This window comes from Epinephelus lanceolatus, chromosome 13 (genome assembly GCF_041903045.1).
Source record: "Epinephelus lanceolatus isolate andai-2023 chromosome 13, ASM4190304v1, whole genome shotgun sequence".
NCBI classification, from domain to species: domain Eukaryota; kingdom Metazoa; phylum Chordata; class Actinopteri; order Perciformes; family Serranidae; genus Epinephelus; species Epinephelus lanceolatus.
Window position 1 is genome coordinate 10,925,838 of NC_135746.1, and position 26,840 is coordinate 10,952,677.

The window sequence follows — 26,840 nt, forward strand, 5'->3', positions numbered from 1 at the left end:
GTCAGTACTCCTGCCTGCTCCTCCAAACTGAAAGCGTAGTGACCACCATCTACAGTAGATAATACACTGACTATGGAGAAGTACCTCATACAACCCCACTTCATAAAATCCAAACTACCCCTTTAAAAAATAAAAACCTGACTTCCCTTCCCTATCCGCCTCCCTGCCTCCCCCTGTCTCTGTACTCCCCCTCAGCCATTTTTTCTGACTTGATTCCCTTCCCTCCTTCCCTCTTTTCTCCCCTCGTTCATCAAAAGGTTCACATATTATGTACAGTTCAGTGCTAATTTGCCGTACCTAAAGTCTCAAATATCATAACTACCCATGAGTACATGAACCTTATTTTGTAAATGGTTCACTCGATTCATGTAAACCCTTGGTGTAAGATTGCAGAAACCTTTTGCGTGCACTGGAGCTGCAGCAGAAGATTTGACAAAAAGGTTTAAATTACAACCTGGCATATTGCAGGAGCTATTTGGACACTTAAATTTAGCAGCTGTTGGTGCATATTAACATCAAAATAAAATGACCAGGACATTTGCAGATAAAGGTAAATGGTTTGCCCAGCTGACAGAGACAGGAAGGAGGTGCTGTGCTGCATGGAGGTGATGGGAGAAGTTTTAAATGTCAATTTGTAAAAACTGTGTCAATTAACATGAAAATGTGTATGTGAAGTAATTAAACTGTGATCTTCTCCACATTCTCTCCCTCCCTCTGTCTCCTCCCTTCCTTTCCTTCTGTCTTTTCACGTCTTTTCCCTTTTCTTTTTCTGTCTCTTTCCGTCTTTCCCTTCTTTTCTCTGTTTAACGTCCTCTCTCTCCTGCCCACTTTTTTCTTTATCCTTTAACACTCCCGTCCTCCCCCGTCAGCATAAGCAGCGTTGCCCGGTGCTGGAGGAGCAGCTGGTGGACCTGGTGGTGTACGCCATGGAGCGCTCCGAGACCGAGGAACACTTTGACGCCGACATCGGAGGAACCAGCCAGCTGTTGTGGCAGCACCTCTCGTCACAGCTCATCTTCTTTGTGTTGTTTCAGTTTGCGAGCTTCCCTCACATGGTGCTGTCGTTACATCAGAAGGTAAGAGGAAGGAGAGGAGCAGAGGAAGGAAGGGTTAATGATCCTTATAATTTGTAACGTTTGGGCCAAAGAATGTGCGCTCCCTCTCCGTGGACTACATGTGCCAAAACTTCTAAGATTTCATTTTGAATGGTGTCAGACATGCAGTTGTCTCTTTGCCAAAGTCATTCACATCCCCTGGGCAAATCATACGTCTGCTCGTCACCAACTCTATCATAACCTGCCATAAAACTACATCTGACGGCTGCACCCCCGCATTGGAAGTCCCTCATGTCCAAGATATTTTATGGATCTAAATAGAAGCGCCAAAACTGTCAAAATGGGAATTTTAGGGCCTTTCTTGGCCGGTTCAGCCGCTCCACACCATTGATTAGCTTCCCCTACTGCACATGTCTCCTCAAGTGTAGCTGATCCAAACCCCTTGCCCTTACCACCTCGGAAAATTGTAGATAAAAACTAATTTAAGTCAGATTTTCAGTGGGTGTTTAATGATCAAACAGGTATCAGCTGATGTACCGATCTTTGTTGAGTTTCTTTCTCTCTTTCTTTATAGCTTGCAGGTCGAGGTCTCATTAAAGGCAGAGACCACCTGATGTGGGTTTTGCTGCAGTTCATATCAGGGAGCATCCAGAAGAACGCTCTGGCCGACTTCCTGCCTGTAATGAAGCTCTTTGACCTGCTTTACCCAGAAAAAGAGGTACGCTTCTGCCAAGAAGCCGTGTTGGTTTACTATGATCATTATTACTCGTGCCCCATTGTGTGCTCACGAGTGTTTTTACTGTCTGTAGTAATGGTAGAAGTTTTTTTCTGTAAGTAACAATTTAAGAGGCAGTACCATCAGACTCATCAGTGTTTTCTCTCCCACAACAGTGCATCCCAGTTCCAGACATTAACAAGCCCCAGTCGACTCATTCTTTCGCCATGACCTGCATCTGGATCCACCTGAACCGCAAAGCTCAGAACGACAACTCCAAACTACAGATACCCATACCACACTCTCTGAAACTACATCATGAGTACGTACCTTTGAAATATTGGACCCTGATATACATACTTTACATCAATAACTACTTCATGTGTACACCAAAAAACAGCACCCAGTTAACAGTTGAATAAAACCTGCTGCCCTCTGTCTTGTCTGTCAGGTTTCTCCAGCAGTCGCTGCGCAACAAGACTCTGGGCATGTCCGACTACAAGATCGCCCTGCTGTGTAACGCCTACAGCACCAACTCAGAGTGCTTCACTCTGCCGATGGGCGTCCTGGTTGAAACGATCTATGGAAACGGATCGATGAGGATAAACCTACCTGGCACCAACTGTATGGCGTCAGGCTCTGTCACACCGCTGCCCATGAACCTGCTGGATTCACTCACAGTGCATGCAAAGATGAGGTAACAGAAGCAAAGGATGTAGAGATGTGTTAAAGGGTAAATTCAGTGTTTTTCAACCTGGACCCATTTTTCCAATGTTTTTGTGTCTAAGTGACTAATGAGAACAGTTTTTGAAATTGGTCCAGTATTGAGCGAGAGGGCTGCAGTCGACAGCGGCAAAACGTCCATTAAATGTCCAGTATGTAGGATTTAGAGGACTCTATCGCCAGCGTGGATATATAATATTCATAACTATGTTTTCATCAGCTTACAATCTCCTTCAAATAAGAACTTTTGTTTCATTTACTTAGAATGAGACGTTTATCTACAAATGGAGTGTGTCCTCTTCCATGGGTCTTGTCATGTTGCTCTACAGTAGCCCAGTATGGACAAATCAAACACTGGCTGTAGAGGGGCTCTTCGCATTTTCCCGTTGGCCACCATAGTTCTACTACACACTTGGTACATGGGCAGGTTTTCAGTTCTGCAACCTCATCGCAAGATGCTACTAAATCCTCCACACTGCACCTTTGTAAGTGCTTGTTTTTGCCACTGATGGGCTCAGATTGTTATTATCCCTACAGAGAAAGACCTCTTTGTTAACGATTAGGATCCTTCTTGTTTTACCAGAAACAGCCCCAAAAATGCCACAGACAAATTCATCAGACTCCATTTTAAGAAACAGTAATTTTATCATCATAAAACACACCCAATTTAAAGCCTACAGAAACAAATAAAGTTCAGAAGTGTCTTGGTTTGTCTTTCCACTGCTCCAGCAATCACCATCTCTGGTTTGGTTGAAATTAGGGCTGGGCGATATGGACAAAAATCCATATCTCGGTATTTACAGGCTGACTGGCAATACACGATATATATCTTGGTATTTTCTACGAGAAAATTGTTCGCGTTCTATACCTTACTATGATCCACCTCACACAGCAACTAGCAGTGCAGCGCTGTACTGCATCTGTGCTGCTGCGGTAACTTCATTCATCTCACAGAGTGATTTAGCGTAGCACGTGCAACATACACGCTGATGTCACACTGTAGACTAATGAACAGACAGGTTAAACAGAGGAGCAGCTCTGTGTCTCTCTGAATGTTGATGGAGAACTTGTAAATTAATGAGCTGAGAGGAGAGATGCACACTGGCCCCTATATCAATATAAACGGTGTTGTCTAAATTTATATCTTGCTTAAAATTATGCTGGCTCTATCCATGCTAAAATGACTGTTTATGTAAACGGAGGCTGATGGTGATTGTGATTTTGGGGGCTGTTTCTGGTTAAACAAAATTATCTTACTCTGAAACTAAAAGGTCTATCTGTGTAGGGATGCTTTCCATAATGTTGTCAGACACTTCCAACAACAATCTGAGCCTGTCAGTGGCAAAAACAAGCACCTTTACTGGACGTCCATTGACGGTGTACAAATGCCCCGAGTGGTTAAATTATAGCCTGTTTCTGCTGCAGCCTTCTTGCTCAGTACTGAACCACTTTCAAAAAAAAATGTTGCTCCCATTAGTCTGAGACAGAAACAAGGGAAAATAGGCTCCAGGCTGACAAATATTGAAGTTAACCTTTAAAAATGAGGCTGAATGAATGAGTGATACAGAGATTAAAATGCATTTAACTGTCTCCTTGTCCCTCTCTGCCTGCCTCCAGTCTGATCCACAGCATTGCCACGCGGGTAATAAAGCTGGCCCACGCCAAATCCAGCATCGCCTTGGCCCCTGCACTGGTAGAAACGTACAGCAGACTGCTGGTCTACATGGAGATCGAGTCGCTGGGCATCAAAGGATTCATCAGTGAGTTATAGAAACATTTAAATTCAGCACCATGTTGAAAAGTTCAGATGCAAAGAGTGTGCTCTGCATACCTCACTTCAGTATGGCATCATTATGTTCCCTGAAGACAAACTGTTTAGAGTCACAGGACAGAATATGTAGGAGTGTTTCAACTCCTCCAGCATGTCCCCGTCTGTATTCAGCTGTCACTGCTCGTCCACTGGACAGCAGTTTGATCAGACTGGCTCTGAACATCCGTGTCTGACACTCGTCTCCTGGGGCGGCAGACACACGGTGAATAATGTGACACACTCTGTCTGTTCAGGCCAGTTGCTGCCGAACGTGTTCAAGTCTCACGCGTGGGGAATCCTTCACACCTTGCTGGAGATGTTCAGCTACAGGATGCATCACATCCAGCCACACTACAGAGTCCAGCTCCTGAGTCATCTGCACAGTCTGGCTGCTGTGCCGCAGACCAACCAGAACCAGCTGCATCTCTGGTAATGTGGGCTCAACATAATTCTCTACAAGATCACTAATACTGTCTCTGCTATCGCTGCTAGGCATGTGATGATATGAACATATCATGTTGCGCATATTGTGGACAAAGTAATTGTGATTCAGGATATTATTAATGAAAATATGCTTAAATCTCTCAAAATGGCACCAAAAACGTCATTAAGAAACACTTGGAAAATGATGATGATGATCTCTGTGTCTCTGTCCTCAGTGTTGAGAGCACGGCTCTGCGGTTGATCACGGCCTTGGGGAGTTCAGAGGTGCAGCCTCAGTTCACTCGCTTCCTCAACGACCCAAAGACGGTTCTGTCAGCTGAGTCTGAAGAGCTGAACCGAGCCTTGATCCTCACTCTGGCCAGAGCCACGCACGTCACAGGTAACACTCCCTCTGCTTTTACTCCTTTTAATTCTTCTTTTCTTCGGGTCTGTTTCCCACATCCTCCTAATTATATTACTTAAGTTTCTGCTTTGTGTGTCTGTCTGTGTGTGTAGATTTTTTCACAGGGTCTGACTCCATCCACGGGACATGGTGTAAAGACATCCTCCAGACCATCATGAACTTCACGCCTCATAACTGGGCCTCACACACACTGTCCTGCTTCCCTGCTCCACTACAGGTGCACTAGCAATGAATGACACTGACAAATTATCTCAAGTCTTGAGTCAAGTCATTATTGCAGTTGTAATGACCTCCACCTTCTTTCTCTCTCCTCCTCTCAGGCATTCTTCAAACAGAACAATGTTCCTCAGGAGTCTCGATTCAACCTGAAGAAGAACGTGGAAGAGGAGTACAGGAAGTGGAAGTCCATGGCCAACGAGAATGACATCATCACCCACTTCTCCATGCAGGGCTCACCCCCGCTGTTCCTCTGTCTGCTGTGGAAGATGCTGCTGGAGACGGACCACATCAACCAGATAGGCTTCAGGTTTGGTGCCATTTTATGTCTCTACAGATGCACTTTTACAGAATCCACACCACTGTATGAAAATTGACAGTTATCATACCGTACACATTCGTTTATCTACAGTAGTGAAAAAACAGTTGAACCAGTCAGGAAATCTCCTTTTCTTCATGACTGCCTATCAATCTCATCAACTTGTCCCACACACACACACACACACACACACACTCATGTAGTGGAGAAAATGTCAGAGAGAAGCAGGGCTCATGTCACCAGTCTCCATCCCCTGCTGAAAAACAATTTAAAATCAGCAGCGTGGGATTACTTTGGATAGCCAAAAAACGAATAGGGCTTGTCCTCGAGGACGGATATCCAGTTTGCAAAGTATATGTCTCACACAAGTCTGATCCCTTAGGAAAAAAATATGGGAACGTTCATAAAATCCAAGGACAGAGGGATGCTGTATGCTCTAAAGCCCTCTCAGACAAATTGTTTTTTTGGGATATTGGGCTTTATCACTAAAATTGAATTGAAATCCTGCCTTGTGTTCTCACGGCAGCATTTACAAGCGGACCAGATAAAATGCTTGTGTGAGAAAGCAGCTCTTGATTGGTCAGAATTTCCATGTGGGAAAAATCCAGGAAGTAAACAAAACGTTGAAGAAGAGTACACTTGCAAGATAAATGTGACACTTTATAATGTCCAGGTCGGAACACGTTCTCACCACAAACGAATCGCACCACAGTTCGTTTGTAACCGGGCTGAGACCACCTCTTCAACAAGGTCTCGGCCCGGTTGTTTGGTGCACCTGAGTGTGATTGCTGTGTTCACACCTGCCCAAATGACCAGCACTTAGGGGGCAAACGAACAGACAGTTACCATATTGTGAAAATCTCACACTGTCACAGCCCTGTTTTCACACAAACATCCAGTAACAGACACACGAAAATTAAAACTTTTCCATGTTTAATTTTGGAGCACCAGATGAAGTAATTAGAGTTGATTCTGATCAGCAGAAAAAAATATATTAAAATGTCAAATTAAAAACAAATCTCAGTGAATTGACTTAAATTAATTATAGCACGTTCCCATCATTACCACATTCTTCCACGTTACAGCGTCTGTGACACCACAGAGCGTGTTTTGATGAAGCATGTGGTAATGATGCGTCTCACCACTGATGTTCTGGCATTTTTAATGTACACTAATTGGTCCCAAGTCTCTAAACAACATCTGTGACTAATTAATCCAGTGGGAGTACACAGTGTTGTTTTGGGATGATGTTCTAACTGCAGCCTGATTTTGTGTCCCGCAGGGTCCTGGAGCGTATTGGTGCTCGTGCACTGGTGGCTCACGTGCGAACATTCGCAGACTTCCTCGTCTACGAGTTCTCAACATCAGCCGGCGGACAGCAGCTCAACAAATGCATTGAAATACTGAACGACATGGTGTGGAAGTACAACATCGTCACCCTGGACAGACTCATTCTGTGTCTGGTGAGGAGACACCTGCATACAGACAAATATAATATACTATAAAACAAGGTCTGTGTGTCTCACCTTTCTTCTTCTCTTCGTCCAGGCGATGCGCAGCCACGAGGGCAATGAGGCTCAGGTGTGTTACTTCATCATCCAGCTGCTGCTGCTGAAGCCCAACGACTTCAGGAACAGGGTCAACGATTTTGTCAAGGAGAACGCTCCGGAGCACTGGCTGCAGAGCGACTGGCACAACAAGCACATGAGCTACCACAAGGTACAAAGAAAAAACACCTCAGTATAAAGTTCCTCTTGATAAGCAGCGGTGCAGTGTGTATGTCTAGGACCTTTTATCGTGAAAGTTCTTTTGCAGGCCTTGGTTCAGACAACAGAGCCTCCATGTTAATATTTTTTTACCATCAGAAGTATTGGTGCAGCTCAGTCCTCAGCTATACATTAGCCTGACAGGAGCCAACAGCAGACCGGCGGCAAGTGATATTTTAGCAAGTCAGCTGGTGTCTCATACCATAAACAGTGTTGCAAAGCTAGGATCCCTCAAGATGATCAGCTCATGGCTCCATTTAGATACGCATAAAAACATATCTGTAGTGTGTGTCTGTGAAACTCCCGACACTGACAGGAGAGGAGCAGCAGAGCAGAGTGCCCCTGAATAACACCAAAACATAGCATTTTATGACATGACTATTTTGGTACAAACATTTACCCACCAGTGTGGCGGGTAGCCCGCTGAGATTTACTTGCAGATGGAAAATCTACCTGCATTTCGTGCTTGACAGGTGTTATTTTGGACTCTGCTGAGGGGCTTACGTAACTGTAAGAGGGTTTGAATTTTTATGACTCACCCATTTGAACTTTATTCAGGCTTAAAGTTATGAATAATTAAGGGTGTTGCCACTTTGAGTGACTGGTCGCTACCATGGTAACATGGAGGTCCGCGCGGACTAAAAGCAAATGTCCGCAAGCCCTGTGCGCACAAAGCTCAGATTTTACGACCGCACGGACTCCGCTCCGCGCACCAGTGTACACAAAAGACTACTTGGTATGTATTTTTCACATCGCCATGACAGAAACGTGCAAGAATTGGGGGTAATGTAGTGTTTCACGGACATTTTTACAGGAAACTACAACGCACTCGACTATGCGGACATTCCTCGCGGAGTCCGCTACGCTTATAGTGCGCCCGAGTCTGTGAGCACCTTAAATTAAAACCCTTGGCGCACACTGCAGCACAATCAAACAGATGCACAACTCAGAGCATCAGAAGTGTCTCTTGTGTTAGTGTTGCGTTTAAGGCCTCCCCCCCAACAAACGGGAAAAAAAAGCGCTGAAGCGTCAATTTTTTTTTTTTAACAATCGAATCCCGTGCCATCGAGCGAAGCTTCGAATTTTTTGGGTCAGCCCTAAATATAACAGGGCTAATGTGACAGCAATGACCTCTCCACTCTAAGTTTGTAGCAGAGAATAGCAGAGTGAGTCTGCAGTGAACAATAATTAAAACTTTTTACTTCAATGAAACCGATATTCTTGAAGAAGTGCACATGTTCAAAAGCTTCTGAAACTGACACACATATTTGACCACACTAATAGACTGTAAATGCATCATGCTAACCAAGCTAGCAGCTAGTGTTGGGGTTATCTCCACCTTCTTGTCCAAATATTGACACTTTTGGCTCCAAAAATCCAAGATATAAAGGTCAGAACCCCAAACTCAAGGCTTCAGAACAGGAGTCCACAAACCAGTGGTTGACGTCACGGTGTCTTTGTTCCTTATTTTTATACAACTTGTGGTCTGCAGTCGTAAGTGTTTGTTGTTCTCCAGAAATACCCAGAGAAGCTGTACTTTGAGGGACTCGCGGACCAAGTCAACCCTCCCATGCAGCTCCAGCCTCAGTACCTGCCCATCTACTTTGGCAATGTTTGCCTGCGCTTCCTGCCCGTCTTTGACATCGTCATCCACCGCTTCCTGGAGCTACTTCCTGTCTCCAAGTCTCTGGAAACACTGCTGGACCATCTGGGGGGGCTGTACAAGTTCCACGGTGAGTAAGGGTGTCTTAAAACTATGAGGACCGTGTGGATGAAAGAAAAACAGTGATAAATCACATGTGAATGAGATGTGTCGACGGTGGTTTGTGCACACTGATGTGTATTTCCTGCTGTGTTTGTGTGCAGACCGCCCAGTCACCTACCTGTACAACACACTCCACTACTACGAGCGACACCTGAGAGACAGAACCAACCTGAAGAGAAAACTGGTGCACGCCATCATGTCTTCACTGAAGGTAGGCAGAGGGACATCAAAGACAACTTATTGTTTATTAAAACCGTTCATCTGCAGTCGTCCTTTGTTGGTCTCAAGATTTATACGTGTCATTACGAGTCTTATTTCTTTTTATAGGCACCAGTTATATTTAAGGTATATTGTTTTATAGGACAATCGCACCCCAGGTTGGTGCCTGAGTGAAACCTACCTGAAGTTCGGCATGAACCCCCGAGAGGACAACCCGTGGATCCCTGATGACACCTACTACTGCAAGCTGATTGGACGCCTGGTGGACAATATCCTTCATTAGCCTCCGTCTGTGTGTAGATGGATCTGTCACTGCTGTCTCCAATCAACCCTGAGTCTGGCTAATGAAAAGTCCCAGGCCTCTGGGGCTCCTCAATAATATATTTACCTCAGCGGCAGTACTTCTAGTGTCCCTCAACACCTCTTAGCTTTAAAAACAGATAGAAAGTACTTTTCAAAATGTAGTTAACTTAATCTCTGGTCATTTTATTGCAGCCAGTGAAGCTGTTACACAGAGTGCCTTCTGTATTTATGCCCCTGAGGTGTGGAACTCACTGCCTCTGGATATTAGAAGCCCTTTTGGTATTTCTAAAAGGACGTCAAAGACTAATTTCTTTTTAGAACGTTGCAGAACGGCACATTGCAAGTAGTTGCCTGTTTGACCTCGTTTGGGCTGCCTGTTTGTATGAACGGTGCTGTATACATTGAGTTCAGGTGGAGAAGACAACAGGATAACAGCGGCTGTTAGATTGTTATGAGCGTGTAATAAAACAGGGACACATCACACATTCATGCCCCTGTTGAATCTTGTTTCCTCCAGTCATCGTTAGCCTCCTTAACTCCTTCTCACCCATGGCTGGAAAGTCACCTGGTCCCTTCCCCAACTGTGACTGGAGGTTCAATGAGTTCCCCAACCCTGCGGCCCACGCCCTGCACGTCACCTGCGTGGAGCTGATGGCTTTGGCCGTGCCAGGAAAAGATGTCGGCAACGCTCTGCTCAACGTTGTGTTGAAAAGGTACGATAGGCTTTATGTTGACTTTATGTGTTACTGCAGTATGTTCTGTATGAAGAGTCTGATAAGAATTATTGATTATGTTTTAGCCAACCTCTGGTTCCCAGAGAGAACATCACAGCTTGGATGAACGCCATTGGACTTGTGATAACCGCACTTCCTGTAAGAACACTCACAAAATATCGCAATTGTTTATGATTTGATGAATTCACTTAAAGTTTATTCTCCATGACCACCTCCATCTCCTCTCCTCCAGGAGCCCTACTGGATCGTCCTCCACGACCGCATTGTGTCTGTGATCAGCTCACCAGCGCTGACGTCAGAGACAGAGTGGGCGGGGTATCCCTTCGCCTTGCTGGACTTCACAGCCTGCCACCAGAGCTACAGCGAAATGAACTGCAGTTACGTGCTGGCATTAGCGCACGCTGTGTGGCATCACTCATCCATTGGACAGCTGTCTCTGATCCCTAAGTAAGGAAGTCTTCCTCACTCTGTCTTTATACTCTCCCTTCACATTATCATGTCCTTTTTTGTGCCCTCTAGGCCACGTTTAATTAATGGTTGTCATAATAATTTGTGTCTGTAGGTTCCTGTCAGAGACTCTGAAGCCTGTCGTCCAGACAGAGTTCCAGTTGCTGTACGTGTATCATCTGGTGGGGCCGTTCCTGCAGCGCTTCCAGCAAGAGAGGACACGATGCATGTTAGAGGTACACAAACGTTTGACCATAGATTCCAAGTGTAATAATTATAATTAAAACACATAAAACAATGAACACTAATGTTCCCTTTAAAGGGCCAGTGTGTAATATTTGGCCTGGTCTATTGTCAAATCTGAATCAGAATATTCTACCCATTAATATGTTTATATAAGTGTATAATCGCTATAAAATAAAATTCGTTTGGTTTTCGTAGCCTTATAATTATGCTTTTATATATATATATATATATATATATATATATATATATATATATATATATATATATATATATATATATATATAGAGCAAGGGCCTTGCTTTAGAGAGGTCGCCATCTTGCACCGCCATGTATGTAAGGCAGCCCGAGCGGACAATCCAGCCAGCCAGAGAACGCGTTTCGCGTGTATAAATGAACCAACGAAGACAGCGGAAGGAAGGAAGGACGAAGGAGGAGGAAACAGCAGAGAGTGTTAGTAGTTCGTCGATAGAGAGTAGTGAAAAGTTTTTTTAGTTATAAAGTTTGCGAATGGACCACACTTACCACGCAACAGGAGAGAATGAACCCGAACCGTCATCTGTGAGGAAAAGAAGACGCAGCTTCACTCCTTGTGATGCACTCTCTGCAGCGCTTTTCCTCCTGATGATATATCTCCCCAACGATGGTAGCACCGAATCCCATTCTGTGCAGCATGATGGGAGCGGAGGATTCCACCTCTCGTCTCGCCCGCTCAGCATCCAATTTCCTCATCTGTGTACTCTGGCTCAAACAGGTATGGCTCTAGGTCTGTGTCCGCTACAAGAAACTCTTCAAAATCGCGTTCAAAGTCGTCCATTGCAGCTACTATAGTCCGGAGATATTGCTAGGCTAAATAAACAGCTGAGCTCTGTTTACAGGCTACGCTGTCAGTCAGTGTGCGGGCTGGAGATTGGTGGAGCAGAGAGGAGAGGGGGTATCCGTTTGGTATTGTAAACGAGAATGTGTGTATGGAGTGTGTGTGTTACGCTAGAAGAGTCAGAGTTTGGGACGGAGTCTTTTACCCCCTGGAGTGTTACCGGAGTTTTTGGAGTGCTCAAATAAACGCGCCTTTTTCCCGAACGCTCCTCTGGTCTCCTGCTCGTGAGTGATTCATTACAATATCGTAACATGGTTTAGATTTCTAAATAAACATTCACCTTGTCACTAGATAGACCTACTCCTGAAAAACTCGTGTCTGCGCAAGGCTTTTTGTCCCTACGAGGCCACCGTCATTTACCCGACGGGAGGGGTGAGCGAGTGAGCCCTGCAATCTAGAATTTGACCACTGATGTCACTTTTTTCAACCCATTTTACACACTGGCCCTTTAACTAAAGTTTAATGCTTTCCTTACACCAAACAACTTTTCAATCAATTAACTGTCGCAGATAAAATCAGACATGTCTAATATTATTGTAAGTTTTGCTCTTGGCTTATGCAAATAGTTAAGTTCATTGACTTGAACATTAGCCCTTCACACACACACACACACACACACAGATCCCACGTCAGGGCCACAACGAGTTCCTTTAGTTTGCTGGCTTTGTTTTTATACAGAACAAAACTATGCAACCATAACGACATCCCAGTGTGATTTTAGATAGCACGCTGGCCTTCCTGAAGCCAAAGAGGTGTGACGTGTAACGTACGCGTAGGGCAGCGATTTTTAAACAATAATTACTATCGTTTACAATCATTTACCGCCCGTTATATGGAGGTTGATCTCATCTTCTGCTCGGAGGGTAAGGAGCTCCTGGACCTCATTGTCTCCCCAGTTTGCAGACATTTTTGGTTACTGTTCTTGTTAAGTTAGCTGCTCAAGAGTAGACTGTAAACATGGAGGGGGCTCTATGGATGTGAACAAGTGTCGGTTCTCTTGTACTGAGGAAAAGGAGGAGAAACTGGTGGAGCTGCAGAGTGACTGACTAGCACTTAATTTTTGAAACTGTTAGCCTCTAATTCCCATGGTCACCTCCCACTAAAATAGTGCAGCAAACCAAGAGAGGCTGGTAACAAATTGAGGAGACAAAATCCAAAAGGTAGAGTTTATACACGAAGACAGTTTTATCTTTATAGATTATATTGATGCTGAATTGATTATATTGATGCTGAATTGATAAGAACACTGTCAACATGACGTCTCTGATCTACTGTTTCTAGAGTTATTTGCTTTCTGGACACATAAGGAATTGTTGATTTGTCATATTTCCTAAAGGGAGTTTGGTGTAATATTTTCCACCAGGAGCAGAATGGGAAATAATCTTGAAACTAGTGAATCCGCAACATCTCTAGTCTTCACCTGTGAGAGGGTTTCAGACTTGGCATGTATTTGTGTGTTTCAGATTGGTGTGGCCTTCTATGAGATGCTCCAGGCGGTGGACCAAAGCTGCCAACATCTCAGCTACATGGACCCCATCTGTGACTTCCTCTATCACATCAAATACATGTACACAGGAGACAGCGTGAAGGAGCAGGTAAGAGTCTTTTATTAAAACAGAAAATTAACCATAAATCTGACCGTACAGCATTTAAAAGCTTTTTTTAAACAACAGCAGACAATAACAAACTGACAGAAAAACTAAAAATGGAGGTCTTTGTCGCCGAGCCTTTAACTAAGATGACATCTGTGAACTCGCAGCTGCTCAGAAGACAGTTTGGCGTTTTTATTTTCCATTTATAGCTTGAATCTGTCACCTCCTGAACAGCAAGACAGCTCCCCGCCAGTGTCCAGACCTGACACCAGAGTTAATTAGAGGAGATGAAACTGTACTTCTATTTGTGCTCCAGGCTCAGACAAGTGTACTTGAATTGACTTTACAAGTAATTAAGTTAATAGAAGAAGCTGCCACTGAATACTGAGAGCAGTTTTAAAGGGACAGTTCATCCCAAAATCAAACACACATTTATCAGTCTAGATTGTTTTGGTGTGAGTTGCTGAGTGTTGGAGATATCAGCTGTAGAGATGTCTGCCTTCTCTCAAAAACAATAAAACTAGATGGCACTCAACATCAGTGTCTCTTTTCAGAAACCATGACCTGGTTACTCAAGATAATCCACAGACCTTGTTGTGAGCAGTTTCACATAGGAACAGGGTGGGCGCATGTCCTTGAAATGTCTTAAATATACATTCAAAAAAGGCCTTAAAGTATTATATTCTGATTGGATGGGTCTTACATGTTCTTTTTAGTCATGTAACCGCAACATTTTACCTGGAGGGAAACACTATTTTCAACCTCTCTACGCATTTAGATCATGGTAGCCAGCCTGCTTATTAGTTTATTTTTCCTGTGCTTACAGAGAGCATCATTAGTGTTAATTAATCTGGCTGTTCGTTTTTAACTGACATTACTTATTTTACTTGGAGTATATTTCCAATGAAGTTTGGTGTTAAATTACAGGTAAAGTGATCTTTAAAAAGTCCTACATTTAATTTGTTAATACCCAAAGACACCCCGAGGAACTATTTTCTTTCGCGAACGTAATTAATGTTTACATCTTGTCCATGAGAAGATGCACGTGTCCTTTTGTTCACTGATATGGTTAGCAGGTGTAGTTTGATAGGCAGAAAGAGAAATGAAACAGCTCACAACAAGGTCTTTGGATTATCTCGAGTAACCAGGTCATGATTTCTAGATAGAGACATTGCTGTTCGAGTTTTTCCAAATGTATTTTTTGGGATCCAAGGTTTCCCAACAGAACACTTCACTGTAACAAGATGATCAATGTTAAGTATCGCTGCCTTTCTATCAGTTTACACGTGTTCCTAATGTTACCCCTCTCTCTGTCTGTAGGTGGAGAAAATCATCATGACTCTGCGTCCAGCCATGATGCTGAGACTGCGCTTCATCACTCACAGCAGCAAGGTAGAGACTTCATCATCAGCTGCAGCAGCAGCCGCCGCCTCCACGTCCTCTGCCTCGTCCTCCTCCACTCCTCAGCCCCCTGCCTCCTCGCTGTCATCGTCCTCCGCTGCTGCCTCCCCCTCCTCCTCCTCACAGCACGCACACACACCTATGTAGGTGGCCTGGGTAAACAAAAACCCACAGTTACAAACATGACAGTGGACTCTGGAACATAAACACATCATAGATGTTAATATTTTGCCTTTTGAGTTTTTTTTTTTTTTGTTCTCTTTGAGGTGGATTTTGGTCGAAGTAAGGATTAAAACAACACTTTTATAAACCAGAGCTGTGGAAATCTGATTGTGTTTCTTGTGTGGGAATCTTGTAATCAATTTCCAAAATCTCACTGTGTCACAAAGAGGAAAATCCTGGCTGTTGTCTCAGAAATGCACATAATGAACACTGGCAGAATTCAGAGGTACTGATTTATATGGGCCCTGTCTACACACATAGATATTTTCCTCTACATCTTGTCCACATGCAAACAGTTTTTAAGGTCACTAAAACTCTTTGTATCCGTGTGGACTTGGAAAATGATGATGTAATGAGCATGAGCTGAACACAACAGCGGACCATCAGTTTGTTCACATTTTGGTCGCACTGCTTGGTCTAATCACTACTTGATATTTACACTTGGCGTTTTCACACCACTTCACAGACGAATGGAGGCGTCTGCAACGCCCAGTTAAATTGGTCCACCTCAGTATCCGCGGTTTAAAGGCTGACAGAAATGACAGTTTTGGATCAGGGCTGGTCGAACTAGCAGATGGTGGGACACTTGGAAGGAAAACTTTGGCATGTACAGAGCATCACTTGTATCTTTGATTGAACGGAAATAAAAAGTGATGTGAGATCTCCGGTATGTGTTTTGGAAAAAGGTAACATTAACCTGTACGCTTTACTACCTTTGTGATGAGGGGAGACTGCGGTAAGCGGTGAACGTTTGGAGTTGTTTTTGCATTCTAGTGTGTACGGAGACATTTTGTAAAACAAAAAGGTCAGGTGGACAGAGGTTGTATTTCAAAACGGAGGTGAAAAATATCTATACATGTAGACGTGGCCTTTAAAAAGGTACCTCAAAGTGAATAATCTCAGGCAAAAACTGTCGTGAATCAAGTTAATGGGCGTCTCTGTCAACACACTGTTCGATAATGTGCATCTCTGTATCAACGACAACCAGGTCTTATTTCTTGTTAATATCATGTCGTCTTTTTTTATTTGTCTGTTTGTAATCAATTTTTATATTGTACATTATTATTACTTCAATAAAAAAGATTTTGGTAATCTGAGTCGAGCTTGTTATTGATGCGTCTTTCTACCACCAGTGTGTGTGGCTCGTTACGCACATATGCAAAGTGAATTTACATTTAATATCATTTCATGCTGGTATTTTGTAAAACACCTGTCACATCTTTGAATTAATCTACCTAAAATCTATTTATATTTTTTAACATGGTTGTCTTTTCTTGGCCTATCATGTCTTTTAAAAATGTTATTCTGCTTGTGTTGCCCTGGACTCATAACTTTGCCTTCACACCTCTGCTTTAGGTGAGTCACGCTCAGACAGGTTGTGATCTAGACGACCTAGTTTCTGGTCACACTGAGCTGAGTGACTGTGTCATACAAATAACAATAGAAACAGTAGCCTGACACCAGCAGGGGGAGACCAACATTTACAGTTGGCTTCAGTCTACCTTTTGTGGCTCTAACAGAGAGAGAGAGAGAGAGACATCATTAGATGGTTTCCCTGTCTGTGTGCCAGAGGGCTATCTGTAAAACATCTGAACAGATATGCATTGAGTTTGGTGGAAAGCGCAGCTCGGAGCCAAGAACACTTAGGACTTTGGCAGTAAGTTGGATCTGGGATTTTTGCCATTTGACAATTGGCAATGAAACTAATGGTGAGAGAAAGACTTGATTCCAAATCCTGGGGGGATATTTGTTGGGTCAGTAAATCAAATTATAATTAAAGTGGTGCCTTGGGGTGTTGCAGCACGCAGCAGAACTCAGACACTGATGATGATTTTCATTCTGCCTTGTAGACTAACGTCACTATTCAAAACTGGTCATTTCTCCAACACCTGGTGGAGTGTCGGATGTTGTGATAAAATAATTATACATTTTTGCTCGAGCAGCCATCACTGTAGCAGCGAGAATCAAAGTTTATATTTAACTAATTGAGAGATGCCAGTTTAACCCATTTGTACCCACCTGCCTCAGCACAAAGACGTACTGTTGGATACTTGCCCAAAATATGTCTGTACCAGATCTCAAGAATTTAGACTAATCACAACAGATGTGGCATATTACATTACCATATATTAAATACAGTGTTTGGGCACAGGTGGGTTAAGTTATACCTTAATACCAGAGTAACCAAACATGCTCACAGTGACAAACATGCTGATGCTCAGCAGGATAGATCTTTATAATTTCCATCTTCTAACAACCAAAATAAATACATGGGGCACTGACGTGGGGCGAGTACTAAGCTGAAGGTGCTACACTGACCACAGAAGCTAAGCGTAAGCTATTATGGCAAGGCTTAACTATACAGACCAGTGAGCAGTGATAACTAACACGTCTTTGGGGTCATCAGGTCACAGTATATAAACTGGCATCATAGCTAGACGGGGATGGACATTTCAAATACTTTCAACTGTTTCATTTTCGATCATTCATTGTAGCCCATGTGCAGGTGGGTCATTGACCTGACTGATTTTTTTGAGAAACAAACGTTAGCAGCACGGCAAGCAGCATTAGCAGTGTCCCGGTACAAAGCATTAGCAGCCGGCTCCTCCTCTGCTGTATCCCAGCAGCAGCGTTAGCAGCAGAGAAGCCGGACTTGCTCGAATGGTCCGCTGGAAAACTGAAGATCAAGGACGCGGCGACGCAGCCCTGCCACGGTAGCCGTCCGTGGGCAAACAAATCACCCCCAATTTCCACCAGATGCGTGTTGGTTGCGTCTGTGCTCCGGCACAGCAGTGGAGCCGAGAGGATTCAATTCTAGTCAATGTGTGTGTTTCCACTGGCTGCAGCACTCCGGAGCCCTCCGCAACAGATATGCAGGACTTCTATTTTTGCCAGACGCCGGAGCACAACGCAGCAATTCAGCACAGAGCAGCAACCTTGAATCTGTAGGGGAGGGGGGGCGGACACGACTCCCGGCAGTATTTTGAATTTGAGTGCAGTAACCGTTTTGGCCACAGTCTTACATACAGTGCCTTTAAGTGCTGTTTAAGCAGCTTGTGACAATGTGAAAGGGGTCGCAGCAAGACAGACAGCTGGTGAACGCAGTGGAGCATTTAACATCTAAAGAGATACTGACTGCCTCTAGGTTGCCAGAATGAGACTAATTTCACTGAAGTCTTACCTGCAGATCCTCAGAGGGGCTGAAGTCTCTGTGAGCCCGTCATCGTCTGATGTCAAAGGCTGTTCTTGTTCCCCTCTGCACGGTATGTGAATCCTGATGAAACTCTGTGTAGAAGAAAAACAGTAAGGTTAAAACCAATAATCAATCACTCCTACTTATCCTCTTTCAATTACATTACATCTTCACCAGGTCAGCTGTAACTGAATTACATCAACATTATGCAAGCTGTTCCTTAAGTACATTAGAGACCTGAACATCTCTGGTGGTTTCCATCGTGATGACAGTGCACATTTAACTCTTAGTCGTCCTTGTTCGTGGCTTCAGAGTGGAGCAGCTTTATGTTGAGACGTATTGATTCTAGTTTTCAGGACGTGAAGCTTAATATCATTATTCCTCTTCATTAAAGTTTCAGGTCAACTGTGACTTAATCGCATCTCTACTAATGCCATGTACTCTGGGCGTTTAATCCCATTCTTCTTTGTGTGTGTGTGAGTCATCGCATGATGTCTCTATAAGGCCCGGCTCAAATGTAGGTCACCTCATGTGCTGCTGGGCCTGTGGCTCACACATTAAACTCTGGTCCTAAATGTAATGTGGCAACACGTAGGCCCTGTGGGATGCAGATGCACGGGGAGTTTTTGGATCACAGTATGGTCGAGTAAAGCTGCCAGTCCATATGTGTGTTTCTGTTTCAGCTCTGCTGGCGTTGTGTGGGAAGCCCCATGTTTATATATAGCATGGCAGTATAGAAGTCCTATGAGCTGTAGACGGACGGGTATATGGTGCGAATGTGTCATTGTGGATTGATCATAGACTCAGAAGTCACTTTTGCTCCACTCCTCGAACTTGAATCTCCTCGTCCTCGTGGTTAGTTTTTATTTAGAAACACTGATCAGCCACTACACTACAACCATCTGCAGGGGAAGTGAGTAACACTGATCATCTCTTTATAATGCAGTGTTCTGCTGAGAAACCTTCAGCCCTGGTAGGCCTGGGTGATATGGCCTATAAATAATACTGCGGTATTTTTAGGCTATATTGCAATACACAAATATTTTGCAATCTCCTCTAAACTACTGTAGAATACTAAAATACTTCAGTATTGCTGTAATAAAATAAACAGAACCACTGATGCTTTTATTCTGAAGCATGCGGCTCATCTTGGGCTGAACTTTTTGTTTTTGCTGTGAACTACTCATCACAGTAAGAAGTAAACAGAAAGATAAACTGTTAATGCAGCACCTTTAAATGTGAGGATTTATTCACTGTGAGCTGAAAACAAACTAACAGCTCTGTAGTTCATATAATATTTATGTTTGCAAGTTGCAGAGGTGCGCAGTGGTCATGAAATACGACTAAATAGTCACAGTTTGGAGCCCTGCAGAAACAAAAACAGATGCCTTGTCCTAGTACGACTCTTGCAACCCAATGGACTCAAAAGATTCACCACCAACGCCCTGGTGCCAGACACCTCAGGACAACACAAGGAGTCCTGTATCTGTGCCTCGACAGGACAGATTCCTCACCGTGGATCGGCCTTGGCTCTGACCTGTGGATGCATGGACACAGGACCTCTGAGGTACCAGCATGTCCCACAAATGCTCAATCAGATCTGGAAAATTTGGAGGCCAGGTCGACGCTTTGAGCTCTTTCTTAGGGTGCTTCAGACCTAGAGTTGTCTCCTTTGGTCTGAATCAGGGACTCATTTTGTCAAAGTCGTGTAATTGCCTACAATTTCTTCGCGTTCTCACGGCAGCATTTACAAGCGGACCAGATCAAATGCCTTGTGTGAGAAAGCTGCTCTTGATTGGTCAGAATTTCCATGTGGGAAAAATCCAGGAAGTAAACAAAGCGTTGAAGAAGGGTACACTTGCAAGATAAATGTGACACTTTCTAATGTCACAATGGAGGGACAACTACGCAGGTTGATTTTAGTGCTGCTCATCGTGGACTATATTGCTGTCATTAGGCGCGGCTCCAACTAGAAAACAATGTTTTGATGCATTGGATGTGCTGAATGTGCATATTAAGGCAGTACAGGAGGAGGTGCACATTAATAATCCTCCAGGACTGTAACATGCTCATGTTTAACCCAAACAATGTGTCATGTGACTGCAGTTGGCTCAGATCCAGGTCGGAACACGTTCTGACCACAAACCAACTGCACCAGAGTTCATTTGTAGACCACCTCTTCAAGAAGGTCTCAGTCCGGTTGTTTTGGTGCAGACCTGAGTGTGATTGCTGTGTTCACACCTGCCCAAATGAACCACACTTAGGTGGCAAACGGACTTAAGTTCAATTGAACCAAACCAAACAGGGCAGGTGTGAAAGCACCCTTATGTTCCTCAGGCGATTCCTGAACAGTTTTTGCACGGCACATTGTCCTGCTAGGAGGGCCATTGCCATCAGACAGTGCCGCTGCAATGTTATTTTGCTGGGCAGTGCATGTCAACTGACATCCACAAGTGCCAGGACTAGGGATGCACCGAAATGAAAATTTGTGGCCGAATTCCGAGTACCGAATATCGTTGTTTAGTTTTTCATTAGTTTTTGCAGATGAACCTCCTCCAGATTAGTGTTGTCAGGGTACCAAAACTGGATCCCACTGTACGATACCAATGAAAATATCATGGTTCTGAGTAGTATCACGATACCACCGCGAAAATGAGGCAGATGTGGCTTTTGTCATTTATAAAAAGATTTTCTATAATACATCAATGATATTTCAATGGAATAAATTACTTATTGACTTATTCATACTTCAAAAACAGCATCAATAAGTGATTAACATAGGGGGGATCAAAAAATAAATAAATGAAATAAAAATCAACCAGCCACCCTGCAGTGAGGTTTGTGGGCCGCGAATGGCTCGTTTCTCCTCTGATACGTCACATACCTGTGTTCGGCTGGCTCAGCTGTTCAGGTACTTCTGGGCAGTCCACACACCAAGAAGAGGATATTATGGGAGCCGACTTATCCGTCGCCGGTAAGCCAATGGCCGCCGTATTTGACAGGAATACATTACTGTCTGTGACCACTGTTCAACCCACAATCGGTGGGATTCGCCTTTTGTTTCTGCTGCTGGTTGAAATCTGTAGGCTGCTAACACAGCGTGCTGAATGATTTAAGCCTATTTTGCTCACTCAAAACTATTTTTAGTCGCAAATGCGAGTCCGGTGACGGACGGATCGCCACACTGCCGACATTTTACTCCGCCTGTCACGGCACGCTGTTTGATTAGGTTATCAAAACACGCCGCTATTATTTGGCCTTGCTTTTAACCTATTCCACCGAATGTGTGTTTTTTTTGCAATATTCGGCGGAATATATTCAGTTACTGAATATTCGGTGCATCCCTAGGCAGGACCTAAGGTTTGCCTGCAGAACGTTGTAGCACGATGTACATATGTATGGGATAATGTCAAGCATGCAGGTCATAATTGCCAATTAAACCCCAACATGGTGATGCAGGGCCACAAATTCCTTCGCATATACTTCATATACAGCATATATACACAAAACAGACAACAAAAGTACTTCTACACCCACGATCCCAGCCAACCATCACTCAACAAAAAAGGACCATGCAGTGGGGGTTGTTAGAGAAAATATTTGGTGAGCTGAATGAGCTCCATCTCTTCCAGTAAAAGATTATTGCTTCCCACTCACAACCAAAATACATGCGAGGAGAGGACATTTCTTTCAAAAACTAATCCAAGTTTCTTGCCAAACATTAGATAATCTCTCACACTGAAAGGAAGGAAGCGCAAATACTCAAAAGCTGCGACCACATACGCACTGCCCCCTTATTCCACTGGCATGAACACAAACACACACCTCCACACACACAGGTGGATGTCAAGTCTTGATGACAAATTTCAACCTCCTAGGGCGAAAACTGTGGTCGCTAAAGGGTGCTGAAATTTTTGTGGACTGACTGCCGACCAACTAAGCAAGTTACAGAGCTGCTGGTCACAGCAAAAAATCAATAGTTAAGTATCAAGTAAAGCTGGTTGACAGACGTAGAGTCAAACATGCAGGATCAAAAGACGTGGAAAAAAAAAAAACCTTTATGTTGAGACTGCAAAATGAGCAATTCACAGACTGATGGTTCCCGTGGCTAAGAGTTATGGGGGAGGCATGGAGCTAGGCAGGCTTGGGGAAATGTGTGCATTTCAACAAACGAATGGCAACTTGTAGAAAGCTACTGGCTGCATGGCAAAGAGTGGCAGAGTATCGTGGGAATTAGATTCTGTCATCAATGTTATTGCTGTTAGCTATCGATTTCAGCGGACAACTCTGCAGTTTTAATGTGCAAGTGTGAAAAAGCCACCACGGAAACATCACTGGTGAAGGAGAAAAGATGGTGGATCAACTTGGGGGGCAGATGAAGTGACCTGACTTAGGTGAATTCAGTGCCCAAGGAATTTCATGTTCAACACCATTCTATGACCAATCACAAATCCTACGACAAGTAATGGTTGAGGGGTGCAAAGGCGGGTTGAACAGGTTCAACAAGAGTCATCTGCCCATCAGAAGAAGTGAAGGTGTAATAAAGGGAAGCTACGTATGTGTTATCTAAATTCCTAAGTGTATAAGAAGTTCAGTGATGCAGAGTTCGTGCAAGACTGCTTCTAAGTGTGGCTGACATCGTATGCCCTGAACCTGTTGATATGCTTTGAGAACCCCTGATTTAAAGTTTACGGTGGCCTTATCAATAAGCATTGGTCATATATGTACAGCAGGTCATCACTTCCTTAAAAAGACTTATCAGAATATTTATCATTCTGTTACTTGTAAAATGTATTGATCATTGTTAAAAAGCTTGGTTTCCTGCCTCAGTTTCAGTGGTTAGATTTCTCTGTATAAAGAGATACCATCTGTTCCCTTTGTTATTAATTTCCCCCTTAAACAGACACAAAAAGCCACACACATACAAACACACACAGCCTTGCAAAGTCAATGCCACAGTCTCAAACAGTATGCACACTCAACTCTTTCCTCCAACCTTCCTTCACATTGAATTATTGCTGAATGGGAAGCTCTGAGCTAAACACGTATGCACAAACACAGAGCTCTTCATATCCTCATCTGGGGTTGCCATGGTAACCGGGTGCATCTGGGGTGGGGGTGCTGGGGTGGATGAGCGAGTCCCCGGTGTTTGCCTGCCTCTCTGACTTAAAGTATATCAGTGTGTGTGAGCGTGATGATCTCTAACCTTATCATTCTGAATCTCGTCTGACGATCTTATTTCTCCGACAAGGAGCAGAGAGAGACCGAGGAAGAGGATGGGAGGGTGATGAGGGAGTAACAGGTGAGAAGGGAGGAGGAGAGCAGATGACAGGAGTGATAGACTGGCATATGTGACAGATGAAGGTGTTGTCCCTGGTGTTGGGTGTTGATTGTTTTCCTTCCTGGCACACAACTGAGAGAACACACACACCTGTTCCACGTTGGAGATGCTCTCAAGTCAGACAGAAATCAGGTTAAGATGGGTTTCATCTCAAAACCAACCAAACAAGTGTGTGTGTGTGTGTGTGTGTGTGTGTCATGTGAGTGTGTGTGCTTGGAGAGTCCAGTTTGGAGTTAATGACGCCAAAGAGGAAGCAATTACTGACATAATTGTCGTTCACCGCACAGTAATTAGGATTACTGGAGGACAGAGACAGATGGACAAGGACAAAGAGAGCAGCATCAGGTTGCTGAAGTTGTTTCACTGCACTCGAACGGCATAAATACAGAGACATTATCCTCACAGGGAGAAGAATCAGAATAAATACATGGATAATAATGAAGTTATATGCTGCAAGGCATCAGGCTAATAAAGCTCCAGGGGCTGAAGGAAGCTGCTGGAAGATTTTATTCAGAGGAAAAATGTTAACTCTTCCAGGAGTGCTGCATGTTTACAGAGAGTGCTCAGAGCACATTAGAAAGATAATCAAGGAATGAAGATAATTGAAAGTGACTGCAGAACCTAATGAACAATCTAAACAATCTATAGCTCATGGTCATGGCGTGCCCAACTCCAGTTCTGCTAGTTAAACAGCACATAATCTGGGCACAAAGTAAAGGCCCAGACAGACCAAACAAACAGGCCACTGGCGACAAAGGCAGACTGTTGTGTCGCCTCACGTTGCCCTTGTATCGGCCAAAAAGTTGCACTCAACACCAGAGGTTGCGGTAGACTTTTTCTTCGCTGGTCATTTTGACCGACAGGGTCGTAAAAATCCGGTCATAATCTATTTTTACCGGTCATTTTAATTTTTGTTTTTAAATGATAATAAAGATATTCAAAGACATTTAGTTTTCATTTGTTCGTTTTTAATAAATCCAACAAGCAAGTTATAAAGTGTGCATTAATAAGGACATGAACGAAAAGAACAGACATCCACACGCCCGTGTCGCGAGCGCTTCTGTCAAGCTGGATAGAGCGGATCGTACCAAACAGGAAGTCAGACACAGAAAAGACGAGAGAATCCGGCCAATTTTCAAAATAAAATAACAGCTCGCACTGAGGAACATGAGGAGAAAATACCGTGTTTATAATTTAAAATAACACAACAGTGCATAACTGAACCCATTTTTAAATACCCTAATCACTTCATTGCAATTTTAATTTTGTGTTACCGAGCCTACAGACATAACTAGGGCCTACATAAATAAAATGGTCAGAACAATATGCCCTATTCATTCAGTGTTTATCCAACACACTCTATATATGGACATTCAATGACAAATTGTCATTAACTTATTACGTTATTAAAAAACGACTGAAATATGGATTTACCCATGTTTAAAATGACCTGTTGAAGTGAAAAAACGAGTACTGATGGGAACAGACGAGTGGAGTCGAGCGCAGGAGAAATGTGCTGCCTGTGGTGTGGACAGTCAAGTGCCTGCAAGTACACTGGCAGGACTTCCGCGGCACGTCCAGTGTGTCCAGGCCGTTATGTCAACAACGCTACATGAAGCAGATGAATGACTTTTTCTCTGCAGTGTGAAAACAGCAGCCACTTACTTAAACCACTGACTGTGCACTCTGCCGCCATGTGGGCAGGGGTGGTAATTGCAACCGGTCAAAATGACGGACGGCCTTCAGATTTTCTGGTCATTGTTGTAAAAAACTGGTCAATGACCGAGAATATCCGGTTAACGCGACCCCTGCTCAACACACCACAAAGACTACAGCCAACAACCAACTAGCATGTACGTTCTGCGCCTGTGTGAGAGGAATTAATGCCTGTATTTATCAATCAGAAACAAAAACTGAAAGACCGACAGGACGGAATCAAGAGTCCACCAGTTAGCACATTAACGTTACAACCTGTAGCTAAAAACATAATTTTATCCAATATAACAAGTTTGTTTCCATCTCAATCCCTCTTGATTTTAAGTTTTTGTTTACGTTCCTCACTTTTTTCTTTTCCGCTGCACTGAGCTGAACTGCCATCACAGTGAATTCATTCACCAACAGGCTCTGCTGTCTCAGGCACTGATTCAACAAGCTGAATTGGCAAGAAAAAAGCTGACAAGGGCCGACTGGAGCCAATAGTGTGGAACACACCACAAAAAATAGGATGACAGATGCTCACTGCTGGCCCGACATTGACCAACCGCTGACTGTAAGCTTGGTATGTCAGCACCCTAAGACACAAAGAGCAAAGGGGTTGTATTTAGTCCCTTAATTGATCATAGGTGTGTTTTGGGCATAATGTGAATTTAATCAGAGCATCATCTCCCATTCTCTTTAAAAGCCACGTGCACCTGCACCTTGTACACTCCTGTTTACATGGCAGATTTAGCAAATTGGAAAAGTGAGCGGTTTTCTGCACAGAGTAATGCAGCGAGAACTATAATGTCACTGCAGCAAGTACTGTGGGACATTTATGCAGCAAATAAAAACTGTAGGTATAAACTTGACAGAGGAAACAGAACCACACTTGTTGCTTCTTAAATAATCAATAAAGTAAGACTGCTCCTCGTGTGTAAAGGCGCACAGCATCTCTCTTAATGGGGAGCCGACAACAGCTCTACAGCTCTGCTCTCTAATATGTTCACAATTTAGAGACAGTCATTAATATTTTCCTAATTAAATTTTTTTTTTTAAGATATTTTTTGGGGCATTTTTGCCTTTATTGGACAGGACAGGTAAGTGTGAAGGAGGGAGAGAGAGGGGGGATGACATGCAGCAAAGGGCCACAAGCTGGATTCGAACCCGGGCCGCTGCGGCAACAGCCTTGTACATGGGGCGTCTGCTTTAACCACTAAGCCACTGACGCCCCATATTTCCTAATAAATGATGTATTATTTCACCCAGTCGTGACCCATCTGCTTGTCCCTGTGTGTGCAACAACCAAGAGTGTACAGGCGTGAACCTGCTTATGTAGGCACATCTTACTCTCTGA

At 43.7% G+C, this 26,840-nt stretch overlaps 1 protein-coding gene and 1 long non-coding RNA gene across 3 annotated transcripts in view; one reads left to right on the forward strand and one right to left on the reverse strand.

The window, feature by feature from the left end:
- Window positions 1-16,351, forward strand: part of med23 (mediator complex subunit 23) — a 33,338-nt gene extending 16,987 nt beyond the window's left edge. For both annotated transcript variants that reach the window (XM_033648303.2, XM_033648304.2), the window contains 20 exons: window positions 870-1,076; window positions 1,630-1,773; window positions 1,947-2,092; window positions 2,222-2,467; window positions 4,111-4,253; window positions 4,558-4,732; window positions 4,963-5,126; window positions 5,243-5,367; window positions 5,471-5,676; window positions 6,968-7,148; window positions 7,234-7,404; window positions 8,968-9,184; window positions 9,318-9,427; window positions 9,578-9,704; window positions 10,286-10,451; window positions 10,538-10,610; window positions 10,705-10,919; window positions 11,035-11,155; window positions 13,503-13,634; window positions 14,952-16,351. In XM_033648303.2, the coding sequence (XP_033504194.2) occupies window positions 870-1,076; window positions 1,630-1,773; window positions 1,947-2,092; window positions 2,222-2,467; window positions 4,111-4,253; window positions 4,558-4,732; window positions 4,963-5,126; window positions 5,243-5,367; window positions 5,471-5,676; window positions 6,968-7,148; window positions 7,234-7,404; window positions 8,968-9,184; window positions 9,318-9,427; window positions 9,578-9,704; window positions 10,286-10,451; window positions 10,538-10,610; window positions 10,705-10,919; window positions 11,035-11,155; window positions 13,503-13,634; window positions 14,952-15,179 (3,297 nt within the window). In that variant the 3' untranslated portion in view covers window positions 15,180-16,351. The remainder of the gene's footprint in view (window positions 1-869; window positions 1,077-1,629; window positions 1,774-1,946; window positions 2,093-2,221; window positions 2,468-4,110; window positions 4,254-4,557; window positions 4,733-4,962; window positions 5,127-5,242; window positions 5,368-5,470; window positions 5,677-6,967; window positions 7,149-7,233; window positions 7,405-8,967; window positions 9,185-9,317; window positions 9,428-9,577; window positions 9,705-10,285; window positions 10,452-10,537; window positions 10,611-10,704; window positions 10,920-11,034; window positions 11,156-13,502; window positions 13,635-14,951) is intronic.
- The window catches only part of LOC144466521 (uncharacterized), a 30,847-nt gene continuing 17,630 nt past the window's right edge, over window positions 13,624-26,840 (reverse strand). The window contains exons 3-4 of the long non-coding RNA XR_013493127.1: window positions 18,436-18,539; window positions 13,624-15,184 (exon numbers count right to left, since the gene is read on the reverse strand). This is a non-coding gene — a long non-coding RNA (uncharacterized LOC144466521). The remainder of the gene's footprint in view (window positions 15,185-18,435; window positions 18,540-26,840) is intronic.